The 11009-nt window shown below is 32.1% G+C and overlaps 1 protein-coding gene across 1 annotated transcript in view; it reads right to left on the bottom strand.

Annotated features, from left to right (window-relative positions):
* LOC105624583 (integrin alpha-PS1) overlaps positions 1-2075 on the bottom strand; it is an 11892-nt gene extending 9817 nt beyond the window's left edge. The window contains 3 exon segments of the mRNA XM_012205939.1: positions 676-717; positions 1070-1197; positions 1903-2075. Of these exon segments, the coding sequence (XP_012061329.1) occupies positions 676-717; positions 1070-1197; positions 1903-2075 (343 nt within the window).
* Positions 2076-11009: the final 8934 nt, after the last annotated feature.

Raw genomic sequence — 11009 nt, 5'->3', positions numbered from 1 at the left:
TGTGTGTGTGTGTGTGTGTGTGTGTGTGTGTGTGTGTGTGTGTGTGTGTGTGTGTGTGTGTGTGTGTGTACATAAAGTATTTATCACAATAAATAAAACAATAATCAATAATCAATAAATCAATAGCAGATTTTATTTCTGCAAAATTGGATTTATTTCTACAATATTATCAAATTACATACAATTTTGAGTAAAAAGATTAATATCGTTCGTGTTGTAATGACCATGCATAAACTTACATATAAATCTGAATAAGTAATGATGATAGCAATAATAAATAAAAATGCATGATGATAGTAATAAATAAAAATGAAAACAATTAATTAATAAAAAAATGTTAGTAAAAGCAAGAAAGAATGACAATTTGCATTCGTTACATAAAAGTGCTGTAAATAATTATGTATCACTATTGTTAATTGGTATTATTAGTCTTAGGAAATATTCCATCTCTATTCTGTGTTATTTTCAAGAAGAGCAAGCTTTGATCCAAAAGAATTAACATATAATTAACAGATAATAGAGATTAACTTTTTACATCACATGCTTTCTCGCCTTTTAATGTATGTAATACTTTTTATTTAGAAAAGTGCAATCTCTGGCAAACCGCTGGTCAAAATCTTCAAACTTTTCATTCAATTCATTCTGCAAAGACTTTGCTGAAGTTTATACACTTACTTGAATCATATTCGTATGGTCTGTATAATAGACCATCGTCCACTGGTTTACCGAAACATGATTTAACAAAAAAGCATCTTATTATATATAGTATAACATTAAATAGATATCAAATGTGTGATGTATAAGTATTATTGGATTAAATCAAGATTCATTGTTGAACATGTTTAATACATAAAGATGTGCTTGATCTAATCTTAGCATTCAAACACTGAGCAGAATTTGATGGAGAGAGTATAATAATAATAATTTAATTAATACAGCACTATAAATTAAATTATTAAGTTGTACGATAGTATTATAAATACATATTTTTAAAAAAAGTTATCACAATAATACAATTAACAAAATATAGAGATAAATGACAAGAAATAGAATAAATACAAGGACATACTCAACCGTCCATCTGTAATAACTTGAGTACAGTCCCTTGTATATGTACTTAGTGGACATTGCCATAACGCTCCTGATCTGTTTGTGCCTGGTTGTCTATTTTGATCCAAAGGTGCACCGATTAGCATCCTGTTGAAAGAGAAAAATCAAGTGTTATTTTAAGATATATATTAAGATATATATTAATTATTAAGATATATATATATTAATATAAATCTTATGCAAAAATAAGTAGTTATAATAAAAATAAGTAGTTATAATAAAATTAATAAATAATGTCAATATAAGCAGCATAACTAGAAATTTTTAATAATAATATATACTTTTTAAATAATAATATATATGGTATACAATGAATTGAAAAATAAGTAAAAAAATAAGTAAAAATAAGATTCTATGATTTTATGACTTCCAAATTTGCGACGACAGGAGAAGATACATAATGTGTCTTTTTATTCATTCATATTTTAGATAAGGGTATGCTTTTCGTGATTTAACTATAACAATATTTAACAATATTTTTAATAAAATGTTGTAAAAAAAAATAAAAATAAAAATAATAAAATAAAAATGAAATAAAAATCAAAATAGGTATTCAATGTTCAAAATAATAAAAATGTTCTTAATAATATGTTTTGTGCTATGGACTCATGATTCAATTTCAAAAAAATAATTTATTAAGAGCTCGACAGGACAAAGAAAATATTATTTTCATATTATATATTGTAATTATTAAAAATATGACTTTTTTCCTATTAATTACAACAATATCTATATATAGAATACAAAAATAAAAAATAGTAATGTAATAAGAAAAATATGTAATATACTCACCAACTGGTTAATTTGGATAACGAGTGGTTCTCGATCTCAACATGTTGGGCTACAGAGTAGCCAAAATAAGAACCATGCAGGCCCCTTTTGACAACAGGTATTCGTGGTTCCAGATTAAAAGCGTGTGTGGCGCACGCACTTAAAGCTATTAACAGTAATGCGTTCATCTTCATCTCGTTAGCGATAACACCATATAATTTCTCGAATGTCTCCGTCTCTAATACACCTAAACTCTCCGCGCAATCACTTCTTCGTCATCACCATTGGCTACCAAAAGTCACAAATGTTTCTCGTATACTTTTTCTACATTTTTGAAAATGTACTATCCACCCACGCATCAGGTAGTATCAGGGATATCGGGCGTACTTTCACGGGAGGTAGTCGAAGCTTCCTTTTTTGTCAAGTCCGGCTAAACTGATCGATGATGTGATTTCGATTAATCGAAGTTCGATATTTTTTTGTAGAAATAATCGATTTCTCGTCCCTCGATTATTTTCAATATCGATTAATAAGCTATCCGATTATTTGTAGCGAGACTTTGACTACAGCCTATGTATTTCTGTTCTTACTGTTTGAACCTGCGCACAATACAATAAATATTAGGAATTCTTAGGAATAAATATTAGGAAATCTATAGTCAAAGTCTCGCTACAAATGCTTTGAAGTATTTGCAGCATCGTATTGACCATACCCATAGATATCCCCATAGATACCCAGTATAAGATACAAAATGGCGACAACCTAATGGCTAATTGGCGCACTGTCTTTATATCCACTCTAAAGGCTTAAAGACAATAGGCAATAGGGAATAACGAGCCGTCCAGAACTCTAGAGTGTAAGTTCGATATTATATCCCAGAGCTCTGATTGGATGGCTCGTTATTCCCTGTTGTCTGTGCCTATTGCCTATGCCCGTTACGTTTAAACCCACTTTAATGGGGCGTATTTGCTGCGTAACCGCATAATCAATCAGTAATCAGTAAAATGCGAAATCACGAGATCGATTCTGTATCTTGAAACAAGATGAAAATTACAAAAATGAGCGAATTTACTAGAATACTAATAATTTCATTGATCAATATCTAGTAAATTTGCTCACTTGTAATTTTCATCTTATTTGAAGATACAGAATCAACTCTGAACAGCGGATCGTTTCTGATTGTGGTTACGCGATTAGGCGAGATATGCGATAAAGACACCTCATGCTACTCTAGTCTAATGCCCGTAATCAGGCCTTATATTTAAGGCTTCCTTAAATTTATCTTTATGTTACTTTATAATGGGTGGTACAACAGTTATAGTTGATTAAGGAGTAGGCATCGAAATCGATCAATTATAGTTGATTATTTTTCTCATTCAACTATGATTGGTCAATTTCTACTTCTTAATCTACTGCTATTACTCCTTGTATGCATTATGCGTGGTCTATAATGGCAGTATCAATATTGCATGAGACTATAAAAGTAAAAAATTGACCAATTACAGTCGATTATTCTTCTCATATTCAACTGTGATTGGTCAATTTGTTACTCTTACAGCCTCATCTACTACTGCTATTGCCATTGTAGACCATGCATTAAGTACAAGATCTGAATACATAATCATAAGATTGTACTTAAGATGAAGGCTCTTAAATACAAGAAAAGTTCCGGGATTTTTCAATATGTGGCGCCACTAGAAAATGAACATGATTCATTTCGAGAGGTCTCATTCATCTGTCACTAGTTTATGCATGAAGTTTCATGACATTTCGTTCATTCGTTTACAAGCTACAGTCGTTTAAGTGGCGCTACTTTCGCCTTCGTTCTGTACTATCACGATAACGTACCGTCACACACGTCCTTGAAAGCGATGGCCAAATTGGATCAATTACGATTCGAATTGGTTGCTCACCCACCGTATTCTCCAGACTTGGCCCCCAGCCACTATTATCTGTTCCCAAACCTCAAGCGGTGGCTCCAGAGAAAGAGATTCACATCGAATGAGGAAGTCATCACGGAAATCGAGGCGTATTTCGAAGGCTTGAACGTTTCGTATTACAGAAAGGGCATCGAAATGTTGGAAAATTGCTATACCAAGTGTATCGCCCTCGAAGGCAACTATGTTGAGGAATAAATATAACTTTGCCCAAAAAACGCTTGTTTTCATTAAAAATCCCGGAACTTTTCAGCCCATGTAGTACTAACTATATATGAATACCGATTATAATCAATGAATTATAATTCAACGAAGTTTACAACAGGTGAGCGTCCAAACTGTTTCAAACCTAACGTGTCTTCACGTCTTTTTCTCCAACATGCATTCGATTTATTTTATACAAGTAGATATTATATACATAGATACATATGAATATATATATATATATATATCCAAATTATGCGGTTAAATAAGATAGAAAATGAAAATTAGACTATTATTAAAATCAAAATAGTAATAAATTAATAAAAGAGTCACATATATATTATAATTTTAGTTTAGGTGAGAAAAATTGTATGTGATGATAACTGACATAATTAATACAGACTCATTAGTAATCGATGGGGATAACAATTTATTGTCTCGTTGACGCGCTTAACGTCAAGTTTGACGTCGAATAGCAGGAAATGCCAGTTTCGTGTTCGGATTGCGACAGGCAGTAGCATTGCATCGTTGCTCGTGAATCGTCGCGAATGATCATGGATAGTGTCGATGCGATTTTTGACGATCTCATTCATCTACTTTTCTTTTTGCTATCTATTTATATTTAACCTTGAAATTAATTTAAAAAAAGAAAAACTAATATTGAGAAATTAATTTCGCGCAAGTGCATTCGTTCCAAATATCTAACCGTTTGAACGAGTTATCCCGAAACCGTTATCCCGAGTTTAACTTTGATGCAAAAAAATTGTAATAACGTGTATTAAAATATTTTGCATAATAAAGGAAAAGTGATTATAATCAAATCTGTACATATTAAGGATGAAAATTAATGAGAATGATATAAAATTAATGAAAATAATATTACGAACGTAACAAAAATGGAAGATGATAAAAAAGATGTGAAAAGAAACCACATTAAAATAAATATAGGATTAAACATAAATTGTAAAATCATAAGTATGTAATACATTTTGTGTGTGTGTGTGTGTGTGTGTGTGTGTGTGTGTGTGTGTGCGCGCGCGCGCGCGCGCGTGCGCAACTGTAAATTACACAAAATTGCAAAGTTTTACTCTAAAACACGCGTTGTGTTGATTAAAAAAAAAACTTATTTTCATGAATGTTTTCCAAAATTGCATTCTATAAGAGAGAAAAAATCATTCAATTTTGTTCTAATCTTTCGGATAGAATGGAAATTGTAACGTTGTGCGCAGAGTAAGTATAATTAACATTTGAAAGACTATAAATGATCAAAAAATTTATAATTTAATCAATAATTGATGTAATTATTCTATATAAAAGTAATTACAGTCTCTGATTTTAACTCATACCGAGTTAAAAAATTAAGTTTTATCAATTTTTCGAAACTTGCTTTCTTTTTCACAAGAACTTGTGAAAAAGAAAGGCTAAACTAAAAAGAAGACTAAAAATTGTTTATACGACAAAAGAAATAATATCAACTTTTGATACTCATGAGAAATTATTTTGTAACAGATATGTTTTGTATAGGTTTCATCATGAAAACTAGTATCTACAATATTATTATTTTTATTATTTGATTACAATGGATACTTAATGAACATTTGTTTTCGATGTATTATTTACTTCTCTTATAGGAAATATATATTTAGGAAATATATATAATTACACACGTGGAGTCATCAATAATCGTGTAAAGAGGAGGCTGAACGTTTTATTCTTTGCGATTATTATTTATTATAAAAAAAGATATTTTAAGTACATATATACACTGAGAGAAAACGCAATAGACAACAATAAATTTGGTAACATTTATTGGCAATTATAATAACTCTTCCTCTAATTTTATAGAGTATATAATAGCTGTTAATCTAGTATTCAACTATAAAAATATATGTAATTACGGCAACAATATTCATTGATATTAAATAGCATATCACTATATTAAATAGTTACTTAGACTTCATAAAAATAAAACAAAACAATTATATTTTTTAGTTTAAATAAACATCTTTTTTTATATAAAACACACATTATATCATAGTAACTAATAAATTATTATTAAGGTAACTTAAAAAAAATAGTTTTCAAAATTTTTTCATTAAAGTCGTTTAGCCATAACGAGCAGTACATATATATATATATGTTGTCATCAGAGACGCAGCGGAATTCAATTTCTCTTAAGAAGAAAATCACTCAGCATACAATAAAAGGCGCAGCATTGAATTCGAACTTAGAAAACAAAAGTAAATGCGAGAGATCTCGACAGTATATAGTTTTTAATTCTGTGTACTAAAATCATTTAATACAGAAATCTTAAAATTCCTAAAAGTTATTTATATGTATAAAAATTTGTAACTATATATCATAAAATTAAGACAGTAAAAAAATTAAATAAATTATATTAATTTATTTATTGTTTTTGTTAGAACTTTGTAATACGTATTAGTTGAAGCACACAAAGAGAAACGCAATTGCTATACGTTATTTATCATCAAATTTCTAATTGCCGAAACAACTTTTTTTTCTCAGTGTAATACTCTTTTTATATATTGAGTCATAATGTAATTTTGAAAATGATATTTTTTCCCTATTATCGTGTTATATACACCGTTCTAAGGTTCTTTGCATCTTGTATGTAAAATTTTATTTCTATAACTCGTATGAGAGACTGTTTCTTATATTGATTTGAAAGCTCTGCAACTTAGGAATTTATTTTAAAGATGATTTTATAATTATGATAAAACGATCATTTATTCATAGATATGCGCATCAACGTATACGATGTATAACTTAACATATTCAAAACTGTTATTCGTTATTCATAGCATTTCGCACGAATAACGCTTCCTTTGACGCGTCAAACCATCATATTTGAGAAAAATTCTATTATCAGTAATATCGAGAAAATATGCTACAAAACTTAAACCATAAAATTTTCCGTACATATCTTCTTATCCTTATATTTTCTTATCAAGATCTAATAGAAGATCATATCAATGATCAAGTTCCGTCAAGACGCGATTATATATATATATATATATATATATATATATATATATTTTTCTTGCTCTATTCAATGTCCAAATTATTTAATCGTACGGACTAAATAATCATTATCCGAAGTAGATACAATTACGAGTAACTGTATAATAATAATTATTCGCTATCGTTTATTTGCAAGTTTAATTCATTTGGCTATATTCTCTTATCATATCTTTTAAGATACATGATAAAAAATTTAAAGAATGAGATATAATTATAATGTTATAATGTAAATGTAGTGAAACATTTATTAGAATATTTTTATTATCGGCATGTGAAATCGAAAGACTACCATGCGTATTCTTCTTTCTCAAGCGAGCTCCTCTCTGCCTCGCGTAACGTAGAGGTTATATAAGCTTAAATCCGCTGTTTTTTTAGTCAGAAAAATATATTTTTTTGGCAAAAACAAATTTATTCAAAGTACTTGCCCTCGCTAACTATACATTTTTCCCATCTTTCGGGCAATTTGTGTATACCACGCCAAAAAAATTCCTCATCTTTCGAGGTAAACCATTCATCAAGCCATTTTCGGATGTCTTCGTAAGGATCGAAGTGCTGCTCAGCGAGCGCCATCGACGAAAACAGGTGGTAGTCAGAAGGTGCCTTTGGACTATTTTGACATATTGTTGACATATGCGATGGTGCGTTGTCGTGGAGGAAAATCAACTTGTTATGTCTTTTCCGATAATGCGGCCTTTTTTCACGCAGAGCACGGTGCAATTTGATCAGTTGTTGGTGGTAGCGGTGAGCATTAACAGTTTCACCAGGTTTTAACAGCTCGTAGTAGATGACACCCTCCTGATCCCACCAACGCACAACATCGTCTTCCGTCCGAAGCAATTTGGTCTTGAGGAAGATGTTGATGGTTGGGCGGAATCAACCCAAGGTTTCTTACGTTTAGGATTCTGAAAATAGATCCACTTTTCATCGCCTGTCACAATCCGATACAGGAACGACTTTCTTTTTTGTCTGGCAAGCAGAATTTGGCATGTGTTTTGGCGTCGCTCCATCTACCTATCGTTCAGTTCATGCGGCACCCATTTTCCGATCTTTTGAACCTTCCCCATGGCATGTAGCTGCATGGAAATGGCTGCTTGAGAAACACCCAATTGCTCGGCAAGCATTTTTTGCGATTGGGTATCGTCTTCGTCCAAAAGAGTCTGCAATTGACAGTCAACCTCAACCTTTTTTCTGAACCGATTTTCACGCTTCTTGTCACTCAGGTCAAAATTATCGTCATTGAACCGGCGAAACCAATCTCTGCACGTTATTTCTGCTAAAGCATTGTCGCCATAGGCCTCCACAAGCATTCGATGCGATTCGGCAGCCGATTTCTTCAAATTGAAACAGAAAAGCAAAGCTTCCCGCATATGCTTTTTTTTAGCAAAAAACTAGACATGATTATGAAAGAAAAAGTGTATGTTGTTGTATGAATTTGCTGATGATGTGCACTGGTTAATGTTGACAGATGTCAAACACATAAAAAAAAGTGTGTTGTATGCCCAGGGTAGTTTTGTACGCTCACTAATGCCACCTATGAACAAACAGCGGATTTAAGCTTATACACCTAGAGGGAGAAATGTATGCGCATACTCTCTCGTGCTCACAGATTGATCCCATAGTTCACGACGCCGTTTCTATCTCTCCACGCACGCACGCACAGGCACGCACGCACGCACGGCTCCGCGAAGAGTGCCTCCGAGTGCACTGATAGAGCGCATATAGGTACCCTAATATGTACTAACTAATGTAATGTGTGGCATGTACTACTGCAAGCATACATACCGCAATTCACCCATATCATCGTGACGACGTCTTGACACCTGCCTGCCGGCATTCTGCAAAGTCTTATTAATTCGCCTCTCTCGATGCTCAAATCAATAATCGGATAGTACACGTACATACAGTGCGGTTCGCGCCAACGCAACGATCGAGCGCGCTCAGTGCGCATTCGAAATAAGAGCGGAACTGACGACAATGCGGGAATTATTTGTTCGAATTATTACTTTTACGCGAAGACAGATAGACAAAAATTTTAACAGTCAAATTCCAATGATTTCGACGCGATTTGTGTGATGTGTATCCTTGTCTCGTCTTTCGACAATCGAAACATTTGCGCTTCAATAGTTAGTTTATCGTTTTTTTTTCTTAATTCATTTCAAGCTTTCGAGATATCATCACGCTCTCGATCTTATTATTTAGTTCGAAGGACTTATATTTTTAAATGGCTTTAGAAATTAGAAAAATATAATCAATGTTGATCGATTTATACAGCTAGAGATATTTAATCAAATTAATATTTATAATAATTATAATATAATTTTGAAGAGCTGAATAATTGCGAACCAAGAGATAATTTGGACTGAAAACAGCTTTCTTAAAAGTTAAAATCAATTAAACATTCGCAATATCGATTCGCGGTTGTTGTTGATTAAATGCAGAAGCATCATCTCAATCTAATTAACCGTAATAGCTAATCGGCAAGGCGGGACAATTATAACAACGGGACAGTATTTCATAATCAAGTTGCACGCGAAGCAGGGAGTCCTTAAGGGGGTCTCTTATTAGCTAACAGCTGTGAGAGAAGATCAAGTGGATTGCGCGGCGGACAGGAGCGGATCTTCTGATCGGAACGTGGATCCTCAAACGTTTCATTTTATTTTTCAGTCGAGTAAATAGTCTGCAGTCTATATAATTAATATAGATTATAAATATATCTTAAACAGATATCAATTTCTATATAACTCTCTTGCGCGCGGTGTTTTTTTCTTGCAATGATATTGACTCTTTTCGCGCGGCAAAAAGAATCCGTTGAAAGATAAGAATTATAATAATGAATAGGAATGTTCTTTATCGCACTGAATACTATTGTATTTAAAATATTATTCAGAAGGATATTGTACGAGTTTTCCCATTTTTTCGTTTACTTTTCGCGAAATTTATAACGACAAATTATTTAAATAAATTTGAATTTGACTTTTTTTTAAAGATTCTTCTTTAAAGATTTCTTTTTTATTTACAAGCCTTAAAAATTCCTAAAAGATTTTACATAGATGTAACAGATACGATTAAAAATCCAGCCCTGATTGCAGGTGCAGGGAAGAGAGGGTGGCAACGGGGGATGGAAAGAGATCATCTATACAGAGCCCAAATAGATTGAGGAAAGAAAATGGAACGATGGAAGAGGAAAGCAGAAATAAGTGGGGAGAAAGACGAGATTGAAAAGTTGCGGAAAGCGGCGGAAGAGTCTATCGAATACATCTGATTATTCCGTACACGGCACTGTGCCGCGCGAAACATATACGCAAAATTCCGAAAATTGCGAAGGGTGTTATCGAAACATATTACCGATCATCGGTGATCTTTGGTTTTTTTAGTGCATCTTTCAAAAATTCCGTTGTAACCGCAGCTGCAAAGGATTCGACATTTGAGAGGTTTGTAGAACCTGTTTGTTGAACCTGCAGTTTAGGCAAGTAATTCACCGTAAAATATACATCGTTCAAAATATATCTATATTAATCTGTTAATCGTAACAAAATATGATTTATACATATACGTTGGATAATAATTAGATAGCTATAATAATAGTGTGATGGGATATGGAGAAAAATACAAACGGATATATGTCACACATGCGCACACGCGAAGAAATGTTGGTGCATGTGACTGCTGTCGCCTATTATTACAATATATATCACATGCGAGATAACAAATCTTGGCTATCATAATTATATATATTATATATATATACATATACATTCGTTTTAACAATATCGAATCTATTATCGATAGAATAGAGAGACGTTGCTGACGAGAATATTCGTAAAAATATGTCCTGTTAAAGCAAAGTTGTCTATAATCTATAAGCGTTTTGTTGCTGTAAAAAAAAATTACCGCTTCGATAAGAGATCAAATATGAAAATTTATTTATTATAGAAAAATAATTCG

The sequence above is a fragment of the Atta cephalotes genome (genome assembly GCF_000143395.1).
Source record: "Atta cephalotes unplaced genomic scaffold scaffold00083, whole genome shotgun sequence".
Taxonomy (NCBI): domain Eukaryota; kingdom Metazoa; phylum Arthropoda; class Insecta; order Hymenoptera; family Formicidae; genus Atta; species Atta cephalotes.
This window is presented reverse-complemented; position numbering and strand designations above follow the sequence as displayed.